Source organism: Mus pahari, chromosome 22 (genome assembly GCF_900095145.1).
Source record: "Mus pahari chromosome 22, PAHARI_EIJ_v1.1, whole genome shotgun sequence".
NCBI lineage: Eukaryota > Metazoa > Chordata > Mammalia > Rodentia > Muridae > Mus > Mus pahari.
Genome location: NC_034611.1, coordinates 3443979 through 3466700, shown reverse-complemented (window position 1 = coordinate 3466700; position 22722 = coordinate 3443979). Strand labels below are relative to the sequence as shown.

The 22722-nt window shown below is 41.4% G+C and overlaps 1 protein-coding gene across 8 annotated transcripts in view; it reads right to left on the bottom strand.

Annotated features, from left to right (window-relative positions):
- Positions 1–22722, bottom strand: part of Eya1 (EYA transcriptional coactivator and phosphatase 1) — a 149071-nt gene that overhangs the window by 91456 nt on the left and 34893 nt on the right. For 3 of the 8 annotated variants that reach the window (XM_021221949.2, XM_029533327.1, XM_029533326.1), the window contains 4 exons: positions 22016–22085; positions 21545–21690; positions 18141–18278; positions 15–97 (listed from right to left, as the gene is read on the bottom strand). In XM_021221949.2, the coding sequence (XP_021077608.1) occupies positions 15–97; positions 18141–18278; positions 21545–21690; positions 22016–22085 (437 nt within the window). Of the gene's footprint in view, positions 1–14; positions 98–18140; positions 18279–21544; positions 21691–22015; positions 22086–22722 lie in introns of those variants that run through there. The other 5 variants (XM_021221950.1, XM_021221953.1, XM_021221951.1 and 2 more) reach the window with 4 other exon arrangements.

The window sequence follows — 22722 nt, the reverse complement described above, 5'->3', positions numbered from 1 at the left end:
CCTAATTAAATTACCTGCTGTGAACTGTTGAATCCGGAGGAATTGGTGAGTGAATTATTTCCTGCATATAATCCTGATGAGGTGGTAAAACTGCTACCTGAAACAGAGCAGAAATCTTCTCAGTGACGACTCAGTCAGCTGGGGGATGTCAGTGCCACCTCAGTGACCACTCAGTCAGCTGGGGGACGTCAATGCCACCTCAGTGACCACTCAGTCAGCTGGGAGACGTCAGTGCCACCTCAGTGACCACTCAGTCAGCTGGGGACGTCAGTGCTACCTCAGTGACCACTCAGTCAGCTGGGGGATGTCAGTGCCACCTCAGTGACCACTCAGTCAGCTGGGGGACGTCAATGCCACCTCAGTGACCACTCAGTCAGCTGGGGGACGTCAGTGCCACCTCAGTGACCACTCAGTCAGCTGGGGGACGTCAATGCCACCTCAGTGACCACTCAGTCAGCTGGGGGACGTCAGTGCCAACTCAGTGACCACTCAGTCAGCTGGGAGACGTCAGTGCCACCTCAGTGACCACTCAGTCAGCTGGGGATGTCAGTGCCACCTCAGTGACCACTCAGTCAGCTGGGGGACGTCAGTGCCACCTCAGTGACCACTCAGTCAGCTGGGGACGTCAGTGCCACCTCAGTGACCACTCAGTCAGCTGGGGACGTCAGTGCCACCTCAGTGACGACTCAGTCAGCTGGGGACGTCAGTGCCACCTGACGGAGGGAGCCAGCTCTGCCTTCTGCACTAGAATCCACTGTCGTGAATAACAGTTTACCTTCCTAAACTAATGGAGAAATGGCCCAGTGGGCAAGCACTTGGTGCTCTTTCAAAGTACCCATAACCAGTTCCCAGCACCCACATTAGATAACTGCAGCTTCAGGGGGTCCGATGGGTCCAGTCTCCTCTAGTAGCTATATTCATGCACACACACATGCACACACACACACACACACACACACACACACACACACACATACACACACACCACAATAAAAATTAAATATTTACAAAGATAGTTGAGCATTTCAATTGTACTATATTTAGTAAAGAAGTTTAAATTTTTGACTGCATGAGTAATTCAGAAAAAAGCCTAAGGTCAAAAGTATACATTTGTCCCAAAATACCAGCCAATAAGTTTGCCATTTTCGTCTGTAAAATACACTGGTTTCCATGTCTTTAAGTAAAAGATGCAAAATATAAATGAAGCATTTCTTCCCTGGAGCCCTTTCCATTCTCTTCCCTTAGCCAGTTTTAATAAACGTCCATTCTCCTTCCTTAAAATGAAATAAAGTTATCATATTAGGTGAACATTATTAAAGTTTGTGCTTGCTCAGAAACTGTGTTGCTACTTCTAAGGAGCTATAATGTTCCCTGATGTCCTTATTTATGGGGCCATTATAACAGGCCTTTGAGAAAGCTCTCATTATTTTATTTCACAGGAGAATAAACGGCAGCACTTGAAATTCTTAATACAAAGAAGATTAAAGGAGAAGATTTACTGCCACAGGTGGGGCTGAGAGCAACACTGGGTGTCCACATTGTTCAATAGCGAACAGTAGGTGCTGTGCACACACATCTCTGAGTTCCTCCCCTTGCATCATTCATTACGCTACTGCTGAGGTGTGCCAGATAAAAAGCACACTGTCTTCTGGTGGTCTAACTAGCAAGCACTTCTAAAATGATTAAGCTCAGAACAAAACTATGTTTTTAAAGATGTGTTATACACTGAAGTACACTGTCACATGGTACATCTCTATGTACCAGACAACAGAGAATTTTACTGCTAAGAGTTTACTTCAGGGGAAATGAGGACTTTATTTAGGGAGCTCGCGAGCAAAGTTGCTTCCTCACTGCTTTCAATGTCAGAGCAGAGGAGCCCCAGCCCTTCAAGGGCGCTGCTCTGAAACCAAGTTCAGATTCTTAGTGGTGCTGGTGACATGAGATTTTGTTCCATATTATTTTATAAAAACACAAACTAAATCAACAAAAATACATTTAATTATCTTATTTTTAAAAGCATTGGAAACATGAAAATGTTAAGAAGTACAAAAACTGGCTTGAAGAAATGACTCTGCAGGGAAAGGTACTTGCTAACAATCCTGATGACCAGAGTTCGGTCCCCAGGACCACATAGTAGAAGATGGACCTGCCTTAGGCAAGTTGTCTTTTTATCTCATTTATGCTATGGTTCACATTCACCCCCACCCATACACACACATAATAAATGAGTTCATGTAGATTTCTAAATTTTGTACTCAGAGCTCATACTGTTTCTAGGACTTTTTTCAGAAAGCAGTTTTTGAAAGAATAAAATTGTGTGGCAAATGAGTGTGCTAAACAGCAAATGTACAGGGAGATCAAGAGAGTCCTCAATGGGAGCTCATTGCTTACAGGTAGGTTCAGGACTCACACACGGTGGGTGCTTCTCCAACTATTTACTTACTAAACACTTAAATATTGGCTTAACAGTCAGAACACACAGCTGTAGGGTGTTAATTTGGGGAGGTGCCAGCGTGAATGTCACAGGACAACACAAACTGCCATTCCTCAGGCACTTGCCAGCTTTTGGAGGCAGGGTCTGTAGAACTTTGCCACACAGATCAAGCTAGTTTTGGAGCAAGCCAAAGGTCCTCCCATCTTTGCCCCCGGTCTCAGCATCACTGGGATTTCAAGAGTGCACCGAGAGTGCACTACCTTGCCTGATGTCTTATATGGGTTCGAAAGATCCAAACGCGGGGGCACATGCTTGCTAGACAAGTGCTTTACGATGGAGCCTTCTCCCAGGCCAGATTAGAGCTTTTGATGCATGAATGAAGAACTGTCTGGTCTCTGAACAATTCACCTACATACTCTAAACTATCATTTCCTAATCCTCAAATCTTAAGAGAGTTCTCAAACAGGTGAACTAACATCTCAGAAAGCAAAAAGGTTCCTCCACACACAGAAAAGGGAGGCATTATTGTTTCTCCCAGAACACACAAAATTCTCCACTGTATTTATGCATCTTTTCCCTCTTTTGACTTTTCCAAGTGAAATATTTCATCTCTTTGTATATTAAAAATTCTTTCGTCTTCATTAAGCATCTATGAACCTTAAAAGCCAGATCCAAGAATTTGTTATTTTTATGAACAGGGGAAATATTTCCTAAGGCAATCTCAATATATTTATCACACAGACTCATATATGAGGTTTCCTCTTTTGTACATTTTAAAAACAGCCGTTCTTCCAAGTCACTAGAACATCTCTCTTGGCCGAGGGACTTGTTCACACTATTAATACTCCACACAATGAGGCTCCAATGAGCAATCCATGTTGATATCATTTGCATGTGATTTGCATATGATAATCATATCCACATGAACCTGTAAACACTGGGCTCACTCTGATGATTCTGTGGGAACAGAAGGATGGCTAAGATATAGACTGTCACCACACAGGACTTATTGGCATGATGCCGTTTTTATGTCGCTCCCCCTTCAACCTCCTGGCTGGCCTGGAACCCACTGTGACTGGCCTCAGACCCAGAGATCTACCTGCTTCTGCCTCAAGCTGCATGCCAGCACCCAGTTTATTTTGCTTTTCAAACTTCGGATCTTATGGGGATATGATTTTTTTCTATATTTGTATGTCAGAGAATGAGTAATTAATAATGATAGTGATATACCAAAAAAAAAAAAACCCATAAAACACAAAAAAACAAAAATTGTGAGCACTTAAAAATCCCTTCTGAAATCAATCTAAATTTCTTCTGTATAAGAGTACGCGTTTCTCAACTTTCACTATTATATACATTAGATAGGAAAAAAATACTTTGGGTTACGACCTGTTACTTTAATTTAAACTATACATTTTTAGGTTATGACTTGCTACTTTCAGTTAAATGACACATTTTTGGGCAATAAATACAGGCCTCTATAATCCCCACTCACCAAGAAAATGAATAAGATATAGAAATATATATTTTTAAATGGATGTTTTCATTCCATAAGTTATTCACTGGAACAAAGTAGAAAAGACCATGGAAGCTATATTGGCACATACAGGCCACTAGGGCAGGGCCAAGTAAATCACAGTTCACTACTCCAAATGGTACCCAAGTGACTTTCCAGACGTATGCTGCTTCTAAAACTGTGCACTAGCTGGAAGGCAACATCAGTTAGAGTCATTTGCAGGCTGAGATTCCATTCCACGCGGTGTGCTGAAGCAGGAGTTTAATGGTACCCCAGAGGCCTGGAGACTTAATGCAACTTCCAAAAGGCTCTCACTTGCTTCAGGGAGAAGTACACCTCCTAGAGCTTGGGTCTCAGGCCATATTTGATTTGCTAGAAGCAAGATCTCAGGGCTATTCTACCTGGCTTCACACAGAGCTTGGGTAAATACTGCCGCTTTCTAGTCCGGGGCTGCTAACACTGTTAGCCCTAGGCTCTGCTAGCTCCCTTCCTCCCTGCCCAGTGCTCTCCTGCTCTCTTCCCATGGAGGCACCGACTCTTCCTCTAATGAGCATGACAGACCCTGTCACTCCTGACTTGAAAAGTAACTGTCAGTGGCTCCCTACTGCCCTCAGGATAAAGCCAAGCTCCTTATGAGGCTTATTTATTAGGTCTTAGCTGGTCTGGTCCCTATTTATCTTCTAGATTGGTTTAATCTCTTCCTAGCAGCCCCAGCCCCACACCCCAGATGCCCTTTCCAGCCCAACTAGTGACCCAGCATGTTGTTCTCTGAATGCTGCTCTGCACAGCTCATTTCTGCAGGCAAGTTCTACCAAACTTAATTCTGTAGTGTCTAGAAACTTGATTCTTCGGAAAGCTGCCAATCCAGTTCTCCATCCATTTCTGTGTAAACCTAGGTCATTCTGTGTTCCGTTCACTTTCCTACCTTTGTTTACCTATGAACGAGTCTGTCTTTGTAACAAGTATGTATGGGTATGTGATCACATTCATGGCTGTTAGTATTTTAGGTCGATTACTACTAATTCATCTATAAACAGACAAGTAGTATTTATACTTGTTAGTCTTTTCTCTATGAGATGGGAATATATAAATGTTATATACACAACATGTTTGAGTTCATAAAGACACAGGGTATCTACACACTACATATAAAACATCTAGATAGTAACATATATAGAGGTATAGTAACTTTTTTTAAAGTAGGTAACTCTCATTTTTTCTGTGCCCTGTTAGGTAAATACTCATCTTCATTATGATTTAATATGCCACAATTTTGATATTTTTTATTATAGTGAGAGAGAGAGAGACAGATATCAGAGAACAACTTGTGGAAGTCCATTGTCTTATTTGACTATGTGGAATCTCGGAATTAAACTCAGGTTGTCAGACTTGCCAGCAAATTCCTTTACTGCTGAGCCATCTTGCTAGTCAATAACTGGCAAGGTTAATGTTTTAATTTTTCAGATAAAATAATGATAATTAAGATAAGGTACCATAGCTTCCATGGGGTTCAAGTGACATTCAAACAGAGACCTGCCCGCCTTTAAAATCTAGTCAGTGCTCTCCTGCCTCTTGTTTTGTCTGGTTTCATGGGCAGGTAGAAACTCACTGAAATATTCCTAGGGTGTCCTTCTACCAAATAAACAAAGGCAAACATAGCATATCTGAGTCTCTGAGTGTTCATCTTCCATGATACCCGAACCAAGAAACTGTTCCTACTTAACTCTTTCAGTCCTACTTTGTACTACTTCATAAGGGAACAGTCACACACCTGGCATTATAAGAGGTGCAGCAGAGCTATGACTCCATCTCACCAAGCCACTAGTTCTAAACATGGAGCCCTTTGTGGCTACAGTGCATTGACTATCAGAGTAGCCAGAGACCTTTCTTATGCTTGATACTAACAATCAAAATATAACTGATGAATGGTCTCTGAGTAGTCTGGAGGCTCTGTTGAAAGGTGGCTCTCTGAGCCCTTCCCCAGATCCAGCATCCCAGCAGTTGAGGTAAAAGGTTAGTGTATAACCGGTGCTTCAAAAACATGTAACGAAGATGCGCTGTCTTAATGCACAAAGCAAACATCCATCCTCTTTAGCATTTGTAGAACTTGGGTTGTGTACTGGTTGTTCTTTACAAAACTTTTTCAACATTTACGTATTTATTTATCACGTGTGCACACCTGAGTGCATATGTAGAGGTCAGAGGACAACTTTAACAACTTGCAGGAACCAACTGTCTTCTGCCAGGTGGATGCCAGGGATGGAACACGGGTCATCAGGTTGGCAGCAAGCACCCTCACCTGCTGTACCTTCTGAGCAGCCTGGACTGAGCTCAGCTGACCCTGAGCTAAGCTACAGATTGCAAAGAGTGGGAAGCCCCATGATGGTAGTCTCCAGACAGCAGGATCGATGTTGCCTGCTAGACTTCCCAGACATTCCAGATAAGTAACATGCAGCAGAAACATTCTATGGTCAAATGCTTTAGGTTTTATTTTACATAAAACCATTAAAGTTACCAGAATGGAAAGAATCCTTTCTTATAACCCATCTTGGTTGAGAAGTTTGGCACAGGTTGGCTCAAGTGACTTTTCTGTGACTCTTGATGAAGTTATACTTCAGGAGAGTGTGGAGGGGCCACCAACTACCCAATAGCTTAAGAAAATCATATCTACTAAGAGTTTATTTTGGCAAGAAACCACACTTTCTTTGTCATGGGAGAAGAGATTCATCAGAACCAGTAGAAAATAAATTTTCTTTCAGAAAATCTCTAAAGGACAACATATTTTCCTGTTCAGTGGTCTTTTAAAGTTGAGGCTGTTTATTGAATAAACAGATTATATCTCTATTATCACAAAACCAAGTTTTATTCTAGCAACACATCTTAAAAATTCCACAAACTCACAAGGCCAATGGAGAAAAGTGTGGGTTTACATTGAGGTAGGAGACTTCAGAAGCTTGGACAGGGAGCTGACTCACCTTGGACATGAAGCCACCATGCAGCCTGCAACAGAAGCATAACACCGCCCAGAGAGAGCTGAGAGCAAAAGGAAGCTTTACAGAGAAACAGGGAGGGAAGCTGGAAATGTATGATGGGGTCCCGTGATCATTTCTTAAAGAAAAACACAGGAAGAGAAAAAGCATTGGAGAAATCCAAGACTCCTAAAGTTCAAATGCTGATATTGGTGAAGCAAGACCAGGAGTTGTTATGAGTCTCCTCTCAAAGATGGAGAAGAGTAAGGGAGCTACAATAAATATTAGAGTATGTATGTGCATCTGGGCTTGGAGATGCAGGCTGGGCTTTAGGATGTAGAGCTGGAATGAGGAGCTAGGACAGATCTAATCTATTTCCCTGGGCCCTCCGTTCATGGTCCACCATGTTAATTATCCAGAACGTGGTCAAAAAGTTCTGAAAGCCTCCTGTGACCCTGTTCCTCTCAATTAATGCTTCTCTTCATCATTTATCTTCCCCATTCTTCAAGGTCTAGGCAACCCTGTCTTTCCAATAATCTTGACTATTCCTGTGTATATTGACTGCTTTCTGGGAACCCTGGCTCACTAATAAATGATATCATGGGTTCTTCCCGCAACTAGTTTTGGGCAAACTTTTCTTCATCTCTACATCCTGTGCCTAATTTCTTATATTCATTTGTTGTATTTATTTTGCACATGTATGTGATGTGCGTGCATGCTCAAAAGTCTGTGGACACTTGTGGGGGTGTAGATGCACATGAGGGAGAGTTTGCAGTTTCAGCTTTCAGCAGCATTGCAGGACACCAACCTAGAGTACAGACAAATGCCCAAGAGCTTATTCACTCTAAGTTAGATGTTGACTGCATATCACACATGTATTGATGAAAATGTTTTGCTTGCATTTGAAAAGCTTCAAGAATGCAAAAGTATCCTATATTTCTATTCCTTTTTTGTTTTTGTTTTTTGTTTGTCTGTTTGTTTGTTTTTTGAGACAGGGTTTCTCTGTGTAGCCCTGGCTGTCCTGGAACTCACTCTGCAGACCAGGCTGGCCTTGAACTCAGAAATCTGCCTGCCTCTGCCTCCCCAAGTGCTGGGATTAAAGGCATGTACCTCCACTGCCTGACCTATGTTTCTATTCTATTTTTGAGTTATTGTTTGAGAGAGAATGGAACTTCATTCCTTTGCATGTGAATTGCTGATTTCTCCCATGACACTTACTAGAAAAGACACTCTTTTAATGTATATTTTTATCACCTTTACTGAAAAAAACTAGTTGACTATTTACCTCTGGGCTCTTGGCTCTGTTTCACTGGTGTTTGATTCATACTAATGCTGTGGTCTATATTAGATCTATATTAGATGGTCTCTATAGCTCTGCATGTATTCTGAATCAGGTAGTGTGATGACTTCCAGCTTTGCTTGAATTTGCTTAAGACTCCTTTTCCCACATCCTATTTCTAGAGTGCATTTATATTTAAACATTTGCAAGTTGTGTCTTGAGTTATTTTCAAAATTAGCCAATGTGTAGGCTCTTCATCTTTACACAGCAAAGGGATGGGATATTGTTTCCCTGCTAGAGAGTCGCCACTATTGCTATGTGCCAGGTTTCTGTTTTCTAATCTACCATGCAAACTCTCAGAATCAATAATGGTGGCATGATCTCAGAGAGTCAAAAAGACTGAAATTAATTGTGGTTTAGACAAAAATCATATATATAACAAAAACAGAGAAAATGACATATAGGAAATTTAATAGAAAAATTTGGCATCAAACGGATTCATTCCTAAAAGGCATGACGGTCACTATTTTTATTAGGCTGGCACATCATAGAAGTCACCCAGAGATAGGTTTCTGGTTTCTTGTTGCCATTGTCAGAGGCTCCTACAGAGAAAGGGTGGAACTTTGTCAACCATGGCAAACAAGAAACAGTATTTCTGGGAGACTCCGTCTGGCTCCCCTGGCCCTGTAAGTGTGAAACAACTGTACCTTTAAAACCCACCATCCCTCAAAAAACTTTAATTAAAATGTTTCTACTACTTTTTTTCCGTTAAGAACACAGCCTATATTGGTTTGTATTTTGTGTGTGATTTCACTGGGAGAATGATGCCCATCTCTAACTTCAAAAAGCTTAAAAAACAAAAACAAACAAACAAAACCAACAACAAAGTAAGACATGGGTCAAGGGTCTACGTCACAACAGAGAACAGGGCTCACACTAAAAACCAGAATCTAGCCCACATGAGCATGCTGGGACCTGCTGGGACTTGTACGTACTTCCCATGTTTTAGAGAGTTTTCTAGCATTTATTCAGGAAGCAGGACGCCGTCTGTCCCTCATGTATTTTCACATGTCATTTGCTTTCCTTCCCTAGCCTTTTTTGCCATGGGCTATGTCCATCATCGGGTGCAATCTCTGTGGCAGAAATTAGCACAAGTCCATGGGGAAACCCTGCAAAGCCAGATGGGCTACTGGGGAGCAAGGCCTCCTCCTGCATCCAAGACGGGGCTTAATGGACCACATTTCCCCTTTGCTTCCAGTCTATTTTCAAAGAAAAGTTTTTACTTAGGTAATAAAGGCTGTAATCCATTCATCTTTCCTGATAAGTTTCTATATATTTTAACTAAAAACAACTCATATAGACAATAAAATTGGTAATGGTCACAAATTATGGCTAAAGCTAGATTTCAAGGGATTTCCATGTAATTTCCAACACTTGAAATAACACAAGATGCCAAAGAGCTCAAATGGAATGTTACCTTTTAAAAGAGCAACTTAGGGAAAAAAATAGATGTAAAAAAGCCAAGAACTTAAAAATAAGTATGAGGTGACAGGCAAAGTAATTAAAGCAATTAAGGGGAAAATTAAAAATAAGGCTATGATCCAACCATAACCTTCTGGTGACAATGAGCCAGGAAATGCAGTTCTCAAAAACCTTAATAGATTTTCTTTTTAAAGACTGACTGTGTATTTTCTTAATGCTGTATCTTTGATAAAGTTCCTCTTGGAGAATACGATTTCTAGAGCAAATAACTTGAAGTATAAATAAAGAAAACCTACGAGTTTTCAAGTATCTGGTAAATTGGAACAATTCATCTGTACATCTGAGGGGCTGTAGAAAGGAACTAAATGGAGACAGCAGCAATGTTCTTACACCATTCTCACCTCACCCTGTTCACATACACACCCAAATGCATGTGTACACATGCTCACATGCACCGACGCACACAAGCGTACAGGACAGTGGGGAGAAGTGGGCTTGTGTGCACATGCAACCCCGCACAACAGACCCATGTGCACATGTACCCACATTCTCCTCTTTCACACATGCGGGACGAAAGGAGAGAGGTGGGCCTGTGTGCCCTTCACAAGCTTCTGCCTTCACATATTGTTTCTCCTCACTAGTTTCAACCTCAGTCTCTTTAGCAAAACAACCACCACTTGCAAAGAAAAACTTAGAGTTCTTTTTCAAAGCAAGTGCATTCAAAAAAACGAACCAGTTTCTGTAAACAGCGGATTCAGTGCTTTCCTCATTGTAGCGCCTCCTGTGTCTCCTGGAAAATTCTGAAAGCTGCCCTAGAGTGGAATGACAGGGATATATCCCATAATATAACTGCTACTACAGAACAGTGAAATCCCAAGGAGGCATTGTATACATCTACCATGATGACGCTGACAGCTGTTCAGGAAAATCCATGTACTAATAAGGACACAGGTTGCTTTAAATATATACTATGATGGTAAATTCAACGAAAATTTACCACATGAAATTCCAAAATCTTTCCCCCTATAAATTATCATGGACTATAGATATTACATTCTAACTTTCACTGGGCTATAGATCTCTCCAATTCCAACAAAACATGCACATGTTTCAGACATATTAATGTTAGACACTGGGGATAGAAATATGAATAAAGAGGGTGCTGCCTTTGACAGTCTATGATCCACAGAGCTAAGCCGTCACGGAAAGGTGGCTTTCCTCACAGCTGAGCTGGTATCTGTTAAGTGGTATTATTTTAATTTCCATTGTTCTTATGTGTGCCTGGAAATCATTGGTTGTTCAACTCCATACTTCCTTACCTTTAATAGAAATTCCACATTCCCTACAACAGAGCTTTTGGGGTTCTGTGCTAGATGGAGTGAATATTCTCTGTGATCTATGGTGTTTATGTTGATAACAAGGGCAGCAATAGTTCTGTACTGCTGTTTTAAATACATAATATACATTGAATGCTTGCCTGCGAGTCAGCTGCCTCTTTTATATAAAAGACATAGAAAGGTTTATGAGATAGCTGGCAAGAAGTCGGGGAGAGCAATCAGTGAACCAAAGGTGAATAGGTTCGCCTAAGTGAGTGATACTCTTGTATCAACTCACGTGTGTGCATACATGTGCACATGCAAATTCCCTCATACGAGTCTCCCTTTGTTGTCATGCCAGTGTCTTTTGACTGCTGAGCAGCACTGAAAACTCTCCCCATGCTTTCTGAACACCTAAGCCAAGGCTCTCTAGCCTCTAGTCCCTGTTGATGCCCAGCTGACCCTTCAAGCCTGTTCAACCGCAAACGGTTTGCATGTGAGAAAAGCTTCCCGAGTCCATTCAAAATATTCTTCCAGCAACACAAGAGAACACTGGGGAGCAAAAAGGAAACAAAAGGAAAAAACAAAGACTTCCCTTTCTCGGCGTGAACTATACAGTGACTGCGAGCATGGATGCTACTGTCTCCCTCAGCTGAAGTTGTTTATAATCTTTCACAAAAAAAAAATCACAACCAAAATAATTAAACAGGAAAAAATTGTCTAGCGATCTTGCTGCAAAGGATAAAAAGCAGATTTCTGAAATGCAGAGATATATGTAATGAGGGATGTACACTAAAACAATAGCTGATGCCTGAAAATCTCAAGTGCTAGACTCCCTGAAGCTCGTCGCCATTACAGAAGCGGTGTCAGAGCATGGCGTCCAGGCCACGATTTGCTGAAGGAATGTGTTATTTGGCAGCTCTGAAGGGTTCAAACTCAGAGATCAGAAATTAGTTTTTCTAAAATGTTTCTCAAGAATTCTAAGCAGAGAAGAAACTGACGGTACAGTTAGTTATAGGCAATGTGTCTCTGCTCCCAGGACCAAGTCTGCCTTCAGAAGCCACAGGGATTTCTGGCAGCCATGTTTAGGGTTGTGTGGTTGCCAGAGCCTCTCTGTAGACATGATTATCACGTGGCAGGATCAGACAGTGCTACATCATTCTCCCTTGTGACGTTAAGTAGCCATCTTTGAGAAGTTAGTCATAATATACTAATTGAATGAATTGCTAACGCATTCTTTAGGGGTTTCAGAGTCTTCTTCCTGCAAGATGCTCAGATTTTTTGGAAAGCTTGAGACAGTATAGGTGAAATAATTGAAAATAGCACTTGCTATTCTAAAGGGCTCACAAATGTTGCTTCAGTTTTATGTTGTGTGGGCATTAATGTCTTCCACGTAGCAGAGCATGCTACATCCTGCCTTCTTCCTGAACTTTTTTCCTTTGCCTATTATAGGATGTGTCTTGATATACAGCCCTGGTACAATGTAGTCACAACACAACAATCCTCCTGCCTTGGCATCCTGAGTCTTAGGATTATAAGCACACTCTGCCACACACAGCTTCCCCCAAGCATCTGAACTATAGAAAACTTGATGTTTAAAAGACTATGCAGCTAGAGACATGAGCTCTGGGGGTACTGATTAGTTCATGGTCTAGTCAGCCATCATTGGGAAGAGATGCCCCTTGGTCTTGCAAACTTTATATGCCCCATACAGGGTAACGCCAGGGTCAAGAAGTAGGACTGGGTGGGCAGAGGAGCAGGGTGGGGGGAGGATATAGGGGATATTCGGGATAGCATTTGAAATGTAAATGAAGAAATATCTAATAAAATAAGTTTTTAAAAAAAGACTATCATCATCTGCTTTGTTTCCTTCCAATCATTCCTTGCTCTCAAAGTAGAAACATGAGGTCAAGAGTAAGTGGGAAATACTATGACTGTCAAGGGTGAGTGGGGGACAGTATGGCTGTCTAGGGTGAGTGGGGGACAGTATGGCTGTCTAGGGTGAGTGGGGGACAGTATGACTGTCTAGGGTGAGTGGGGGACAGTATGGCTGTCTAGGGAGAGTGGGGGACAGTATGGCTGTCTAGGGAGAGTGGGGGACAGTATGACTGTCTAGGGTGAGTGGGGGACAGTATGGCTGTCTGGGGGGGGGTGGAGGACAGCATGGCTGTCTAGGGTGAGTGGGGGACAGTATGACTGTCTAGGGTAGTGGGGGACAGTATGCTGTCTAGGGTGAGTGGGGGACAGTATGGCTGTCTAGGGNGAGTGGGGGACAGTATGGCTGTCTAGGGTGAGTGGGGGACAGTATGGCTGTCTAGGGTGAGTGGGGGACAGTATGGCTATCTAGGATGAGTGGGGAACAGTATGGCTGTCTAGAGTAAGTGGGGGACAGTTTGGCTGACTCCTTTCTCAGACTGAAAGGCTGAAGTTGCTTCTGTGCCAATGAGTCTTCTGTTCCCCGCCTTTCTCACTTGACAGCACCCATGACCGCAGTCACTAGCACAATCTTTCTTCTATCCATCTTGCTCTTGTTGTTCAATCTTTCTTCTATCCATCTTGCTCTTGTTGTTCAATCTTTCTTCTATCCATCTTGCTCTTGTTGTTCAATCTTTCTTCTATCCACCTTGCTCTTGTTGTTCCTGCTGGTTTTGCCTGCCCACTCCCATACCCCTTTAAAATCATACGCCACCCCGTCTTCTTAGCAGTAATTTTCCCTTCGTGTTAAAACATTATATAGATTTAGTTCTTGTTTAAATTTTTTCCTTTCTTTTCTGTGCTTTTGGTTATAGTGTTATTGGAATTTTTTGTTGGTTAAAAAGTTTGAAAATATATTTTATTAAATACATTAAACATTAATCATACTTTATTCACATGTATAGAAATATATTATGCAAAATACACATTACACATACAAACTCACATGCACACCTTACCCCTTTGAAAAATGAGATAGATGATGTTTCATAATCTGGAATTATCACAAATTTTGGATCATCATCATTACCCTCCTCCACCACCATCATCATCAACAAACACTTGATCACCAGCACAGAGGAAATAGTAAGGAAGAAGTCACCACAGGACTTGTCATAGTGAGGTCCACGTGGCTCAGAGTAGTTTGGACATCTTAACTCCATCTTACTTTGTTCCCATGGGAGGTACCATCTCCTTTGTGTCTGCAAAGAGGAATGGAGGCAGAGGGCAGGGCTAGGACCATGAGGAGGCTGTCTGGCTCCCAAACCATATTCTCTAACCAGGGTCAAAGCTCTCTAACTTCATCTTTATATTATCTCTTTGCATCCAAACGTGTTGGGACCGGTGATGGGTACCTGCTCTCTTCATGTCAGTCAACAGGATGCTTAGATGAAGCAGGCACCACCCCTCCACTTCCTCAAGTCATCTAAACTACTGAAGTATGTTCCCTGGACTGGCAGCTAACCCCAGGTACCTGCCCTATGCTTCAAAGAGTCAAAAGCTCCTCTTGAAGGAGAAAACTAGAAACAAACAAACAAGTCACCATAGATTGCCAAAATACATTCTAACCTATTTTCTAGCTGGCAGATTAATTTTTTTTTTCATTTGGGAATTAAACCATGGGTCATGCAAATACCCAGTCTATGCCCAGCCCAAGAAGAAATGAAACAAAGAGCAGTGTTATTCATTATGGATTAATACAACCTGAGGAATTTGAAAGTCATTTTATAGGTGACGCAGAAATACTGTTAAGACATGTCCTGGGGGACTGGAGAGGAAGGCTCTGTGGTTAAGAGCACTTGCTGTACTTGTAGAGGACCAGAGGCTGGTTGCAGTGCCCATGCTGGGGAACCCTCAGCCACATGTAGCTCCAGCTCCAGGGTTTCTAATGACCTCTTCTGAACTCCACGGCTACCATTCCCTCTACCCCACATGTACATACCCGCACACAGACGTGTACCTAGACACATACATAATTTTTAATCTTAAAAAAAAAATCTATTGGGAAGATACTTGAGCTGGGTCTGGTGGCACATGTATGTAAGTCCAATACTTAGGCTGAGGCAATAGAATTAGGAATTCAAGACCACCCTGGCTATGTGTGTCAAGTCTGAGGCTAACCTGGGCTATATAGTAAGGCTGTACTACAAAATAAAATTAAAAAGGAAAGAAACCAGAAAGATGCTTCAAAGTCAAGAGACTCCACAGGCTGGCATACAATATCACAAATCAATGGCAGAGGTTTTCATCTACATGTAATAGCGGTACACTTGGAAGTGGCTGAGGTGACTCAGTTGTTAAAGCACTCACAGCACATGCATAAGAAAGACCTGAGTTAAAATCCCCAAGACCTGTGTAAAACCGGCCCTGGAGTGATGCCAGCACTTCTGGGGAGATGAGCAGGCAGCTCCCTGGAGCATAAGCTGCATGCACATGCATAAGCACAGAATACTAAGTGTCCTGCTTAGTGTGGGCTTTCATCCCTATGATCACTCTCTGGGGTGTGTGTGTGTGTGTGTGTGTGCGTGTGCGTGTGCGTGTGTGTGTGCGCGTGCGTGTGTGCGTGTGCGCATGCATGTGTGTGTGCGTGTGCATGTGTGTGTATGTGTGTGTGCGCGTGTGTGCGTGTGTGCATGTGTGTGTGCGTGTGTGCATGTGTGTGTGCATGTGCGTGTGCATGTGTGTGTGTGTGCGTGTATGCATGTGTGTGTATGTGTGTGTATGTGTGTGTGTGTGTGTGTGTGTGTGTGTGTGTGAAATGTCCCTAAAATCCAAAAACATCTGACAGTACAAATATTTCTTTCCTCAAGCATATTGGTAAACACGTTCAAATCACTATTTCTCAAGGTATCTAAGTCCAAGGCCGGGTGCTCTGCATCCTAACCCTTTATTGATTGACAATGAAGCAGAACGCAGTTAAGGACATATGACTATAAGAGTGAAATAAAAAATTATTATACATTTAGAACCATTTGTCTTGGGTTGAAGAGATGTCTCAGCAGTTAAGAGCACTTGTTACTGGACAGGACCCAGACGTATTATCTATAGCTGCAATTCCAGGGGAGCTAAGACACTTTGCTGACCCCCCATGGGCACCAGGCACGCATGTGATACACATATATACATGTAGGTAAAACACCCACACATAGACTATACAATTAAATATATATTTTTAAAAAAACCATCATTTGTTTTAACACCAGACTTTCTAGAAGTCTATAGTGGCTTCTCGCTCAGAGGGTGTTCCATTTCTGCCGCTTGACATTGCTCCTGCTCTATCAGCTTCAGACGCCTGGTGGGCAATGGGACCCTATCATACCCTGTTTATTTTGCTCACAGTCTGGAGGCATCCACAGTGGCTGAATGCATTTGGTTGTCTCTCTCAGTCTTCCACTGCTCCCTGTCTGGGAAACTCATCAGTGAAGATGAGTACCTCCTTTTGTACCTCCTCTGTCTCTACTCAGTTGAAACTCAGTATGTGTACAACCAGTTCCAAGACAACTTAAAGGATTTGGAGTCTAGCAAATAAGTAGTTTCCTTCCACCAATAAGTCCTGTCTCCTAGAAAACTGTTCTATTCTTTTTTTATTAGATATTTTCTTTATTTACATTTAAAATATTATCCCCTTTCCTAGTTTCCCCTCCAAAAACCCCCTATCCTCTCCCCCCCTCCCCTCCCTTGTTCTATTCTTTAGCCATTAAATATATCAAAACTTGATAATTCAAGCCATTTTTTGTATACTAAATGCAAAAACAAATGGGAAAAATTAGTGGATCTTGACCAATAGAATTTTAACTTGGTATATGGTAAAAACTAAACCAATAAAAATCATAAAGTATATATACACTTATGAAATTGTATAAAAAATTAAAAACCTCAATATAATAAAGCACTGAAGAAAGATGGATAATGCCAGTGAGTAGAAGAACACAGTTTTATCTCCTTAGTGTTAAAACACACATAAAACCTCACAAAGTTAACATACCTATGATGCATCTTTGCCCATGGAAATATATAAGACATTCTCAGGAAACATAAAAGAATTTCCCCAGAGATCTCACACTTGTACCCGAGGTGTGCAGAGCACTGCTGTAAATGCCCAGACAGTGGAGGGGTTAAATGCAGTGCCCTTGAGTACCAAGCAGCCACCAAAAGGATGCTTTAGAAAATCACTTATTGATGTAAAAAGGTGTTTATACAATTGCCTATGGTATATGTACATATATACAAATGGTAAGAATTTGTTGTTAATAGATGATTGAAATTACTTTTGCTCCTCCATATTTTCTAATTTATCCTCAACAAATAATGTAGTAACCACATAATAAACATAAGAAATGAAAATCATACAAAAAAATTCCTTCAGCCAGGAAGCAGGAATGAGGAGCCTATTTAACTATCTTTGCATCATAGTAAACCAAAATTAGTTTGTGAATCTGCTGTCTGGTATTTTAAAAAAGTATCAGAAAAATGTTTAGTTATAAGTAACTTTTTCTCCAGTACTTTATGGATGCATTGGCAGGTAACAATCTGTTAATTACAAGTGATATCAGTCTTGAAGAGGCTCTGACAAGTCACACTTGAGCTGCCATTCTACCAGAATTGTATCTGCGCCATGTTTGTCTGCAATTTCAAACAGAGACCCAGAGACTGGTTCTTGGAAGCATTATCTTCAGGCTTCATTTGGTAGCTATAATGGGATCTGTGTTAATTTGATTTGGTCTTTGGTAGGTCAATGAGTCAATACACATTATATAATGTATTTATAGAGCAGAGTGTGCTGTCCCCTAACACTATCCCATCACTAAAATGAAGAAACCGTATTACTCATAGAGAAGCTGGTTGGTAATCCAGGGGCTTCTACATACCACACCACAGCCTCTTCTGTGACCAACTTCCCTTACTTTAATGCAGAGACTTCAGCATTAAAAATAGAAAGAGAGCATTTGAAATACCACCTGTAGAGATCATTCCATCTCATTCTTTCACATAAATATGAAAATCATGGTCCAGAGGGCAGCAGGTGAAGAACCTAATTTGAAATGTGTTGTCATCCTGTCTCTGAGCCCAGGTCACTGGCTTCATCAACTCCCAGCCAAGGACATCACATATGTTTTAGGAATTAATAGCCAACATTTGAAGGGAAACAGCCAAGAGGCCGTATACAGACCTTGCATCTGGTAGCTGTACGGTGCCTGTCCAGGTTGAGGGGTACCAAAGCTTGTGCCATAGCTAAGAAATCCCGTCTGTCCAGGTGACTGAGACTGTGACAATCCACCTTCCGTCTTGATGCCTGCCCACAATGCACCTAAATCAGTTAGTGACAGCTGATCTATCTGTTCATTTTCAGAAGCTGGTAAATATAGACAAGTACATACCCCACAATTACCCAGTCAAATGCCCCCCCCCCAATTCTTCTGCAGAAACACAAAGTATGAATGCTTATAGTTGGATGCTATAAACCACAAGGTCAAGTTTTAAAAAATGTCTTGATTTGAATGTATTCACATGATTCTCTCTGATTTTCCTGCACTTCTAGAAAGCAGAACTCTTGAGACATCATTTCCATAACTCATTTTGCTATTTTACTAGGGTAGGTCACTCTGTCATAGTCAAAAAATAATCATAATGAAAGGTTGGCCCCACAGTTCTTCAGTTCTAAATCTCCTTTTCCTTAAGAAGTGGCTACTGAGTTCCTACCATCGCCATCTTCTTTCTTAGCTTTGATGCTAGTGCACAAGACATTTTGAAGTCAAAGAAAGCAATACGGGGTCTACCACCATAGGGGAGCTTTCTTCTGAGTGTCTAAATCAATGGCTCTCAGCTTTCCTAATGCTATGACCTTAAATACAGTTCCTCATGTTGTAGTGACCTCCAACCTTAAACTGTTTCATGGCTACTTCATCACTATAATGTTGCTAATTTTATGAATTGTAACATTTAAAGATCTGATTTGTGACCCTCGTGGGGGTGGCAACCCACAGATCTGGAGAGCCACTGATCTAGATCTTTCTGGAAAGGAAGTATTAAGACAGTAGAATGTTAAAGAACTAAGCCTCAAAAACAGTAGAATGATTAACAAACCCGTGAATGTGGCCAGTAGCTCCTTTTATCCCCACTAATTTTCAAATATTTAAGTGTAATTCTTCTAACTGTAGGCTAAATTACATTTGAATTTATATTATTTGAATTTATATTATTATGTAATAAATGCACGTTTATATTTTATAAAATTACAGAAAAATAATTTACTTTGGGCCTCAAATACTTCCCCAAGCACCAGGAGGGTCCACTCATTCCAGACTGAGACTTGGCAACTCAGAGGTAGGCCACTGGTCTTAATTATAATTAAAGGCAATCATGCAAATGAACAACTGTCCTTAATTCCCACAGAGGGAAGACAGAAACATTCCTGCCAAGAGAATTCACATTTTTCAGTAATCTTGGTTTTCACTGAAGATAAATTATATCTTTAGGATCTAGGATACACAGAAGTCTGGCTGTTTATTTCCATTTTAGGGGAATTTCATGGGTAGAACGGAGTTAGGTAATTATCCTAAGGCAGTGGAAGAACCTGACTGGGCTGGAAGAGCTATTTTCATTTCTTGAGTATTTCTGAATATTTCATGATGACCTTAACAGTGAAAACTGAGTACAATCTTAACATGGGAAAATATGATGTACTATGTACAGGTAATTTCAATCAATGAACAACTCAAAATACGTAAATAATCCCTGGAAACACACCTGCCTAGACAGGTGGCTGGACAGTTCTAGAAACTGTTATTTCCAGGTTGCCAGCAGCAGGGGATTTCCCCCTTCAGGCTCCACTCAGGGTGAATCTCTCTCCAGCCCTAACGAGGCCACATGCTTCTCCCTTGGAGACTCGGAATGGGCAAATGGGCAAGAACAGACATGGAGAAGCAGGAGGAGGTGAAAAGCACGGAATCTACTCATGGACAGAAACCCTATCTTCCTAGGAGCCTGTGGGCAGATGAGCGGTCGACGGGAATCTAAGTCGTAACAAATGTATTTTCTCTCTTATTTGCTATTCTCTCTATGAAAATCTCCCACCCCACTGTGGCTGCATGGGGAGAAGACTAAAGAGAGGACGATGAGGAGTGGGTCACTTCCCCTGGCAGCACAGGTGGAAGTCCATGGGCAGGACAAGCAATTTTCTACAAATTTAATTCTGAGCACACAAACTGAAGACTGCCTTCATCCATACTGCAGCGTACAGCATACAATGCAGAGTGTGGGTTTTCTTCATCCCCAGAGTAGTTTAAAGGACTATTATGATCTATTGATTGATCTATTATCTACTACAGTGAAAAACTCTGAATGAAAGTCTCTGAAATGAAGGACAATTTTAGAAAATTCTTTTTAATGATGTTTCTAAAGCCTGCTCCTAACAAACCAGCATGTTAGATGGCATTGAGTTCTGGTGGTTTTTTTTTTTTTTTTTTTTTTTTTTTAAGTAAATCTACAGAATCTGGAGTCAGGTGTAAGTTACACATGATTTCTATATATTTTAAAAGAAAGTAATAGATGGTCAAGTTACTTGAGGTCAGGAGACAGTGCTGGATGGAAGAAAGTTGTTTAGCTTCTAAGGAATGGTAAAATACTTTAATAGAACAGCCATGCTTGCAGTTGAGTAGGGGAAAGTATACGACACAAAAATTGTACCAAGGAAAGTCTAATGGGACAGGTGCCAAAATGTATCCATCGTATCGGCTACAGTAGGACTGACTCTTCTAGTCTCTTTCTGTGAGTACTCATATGCTTTTTCTTTACTATTCTGGGTTTTTTTTTTCCTTAAAATGCTCCATATTAATATATTTTATTTGATTTAATTGGTTGAAAAATTGCAATCACAACACATTGAAGAAAATGTATTTAGAATTTGAAGTCATTTGCAAATAGAACTTCAGGATTTGGCTGAATTTATTTTTAATTTACAGGTTTTGGCCCCATCACAATTGAGTTAAATTACACCAAGATAAAGATAATCTGCAGGTGGGAAGGAGCAAATGGCCTGTGAGCTTTGACTGTTTCCTGATCCTCGGCTTCAAAGTGCAGTGCGGGAGGTGATATGTAGATCACTTTTCCTAATGGGTGATAATGCAGAAATGTGATCATGGAACCACCCCGAGGTTTGGGGCAGGCAAGAGTTTGTTGAATTCTGCATGTACTTCCTTAATCATAGCTGGGTATCTGATAAACAGGAAATGGATCTTTACACCAAAAGACTTCATTCATAGAACTTTTATCGCAAATATGCACAAAAATACTTTGGATTCCAGAGCCAAGTGCTCAGATGCCAAATTCAGATATAAGCAGAGAGAAAGGTAAGTGAGGGGCCTATAACTCAGGCAACCTGTGAACTACCTCTGACCTCATGGTAAGAGGTCACTGTCTGCACAAAGCTCACTAGCAAGAATTACAGAGACTTTATAATAAAATGGGTGACAACGCTTAAGGAGCGGCCCAACAGCCTCATGGTTGAAGTACGACTTGAGCACACGACATCGGCCCACCAGAAGACATCATGAGAATAATGGTCCAGTGACTCACCATAGGAGGAAATTCCATAGGGCTGTCCCGGCTGTGGGTACGTGGCGTAGGCTGTGGCTTGTTGCATTCCTGTGGTAAACTGTGTTTGCCCATATGCAGCCATAGTTTGTGAGGAAGGGGTAGGGAGAATATGTGGGTATGGTCTGCTATTTGTCAGGAATGACAGAAAATAGAAAGCCCATGCATTAGATGGGAACATGCAAGGTAACAATAAACAACTGCATCACAAATTCCAGTTTAAGAGTCTCTTACAGTTAAACTATCCACTAGCATTGACAAAGCACTTCAAAGGACTCCAGTGCTACCAGGTGGTACTTAAAATACATTTACATATACATATGCATTTAATTAAGCCTCTAGAAAATTCACTTCTACTTAAATTAAGATGTAACATGGGCAAAGACATGACTTAGAATAAGGTAAAGTCTACATAGAAAAGTCACATACTGATTAAGAGAAAATACATCTTACTTGGAAGGATAAATCTGTGGCGGAGAGAACGGGTGAGCTGGTCTGGGACTAAAGCTGCTGCTTCCAAGAGCTGAGGAAAAAGACAACAGACATAGCGTACACAGTGAGTCAGGGGGCCTGACGATCGTACACGCAGTGAGTCAGGGGGGCCTGACGATCGTACACGCAGTGAGTCAGGGAGTCTGACGATCGTATACACAGTGAATCAGGAACCTGACGATCATACTTCTGAACATGCAAAAATCCAGAAACAAACAAACAAATGTAACACTGTCTGACCTCTGTGATCTGTAAACTGAGTGATTTCATGTAGGGTGTCAAAGAGGGCTGGAGAGATGTCCAATCAGATAAGAGCATGGACAGCTCTTCCAGAGGACACAGGTTTGATCCCCAGCACCCACCTACACATCTGTAACAACCATCTGTAAACTCAGGTCTAGGGAATCTGATGCCTTATTATGGCCTCCTCAGGCCATGTACACACATGGTATAGAGACACATGCAGGCGACATACCCATACACCTAAAATAAAAACAATCCTTTAAAAAGATGGGCACATACATGCTGATTGAATGGTTCTGATTTTAAATAAACTTTTTAAAACCGACGAAATAGCCATAAATACTCTTCAAAGTGCTTTGGTGGTAGACTGCTGTCTCCCACAGGAAAGCCAGGCTGAATCAGAGGTAGGAAACTGATAGGTCCCC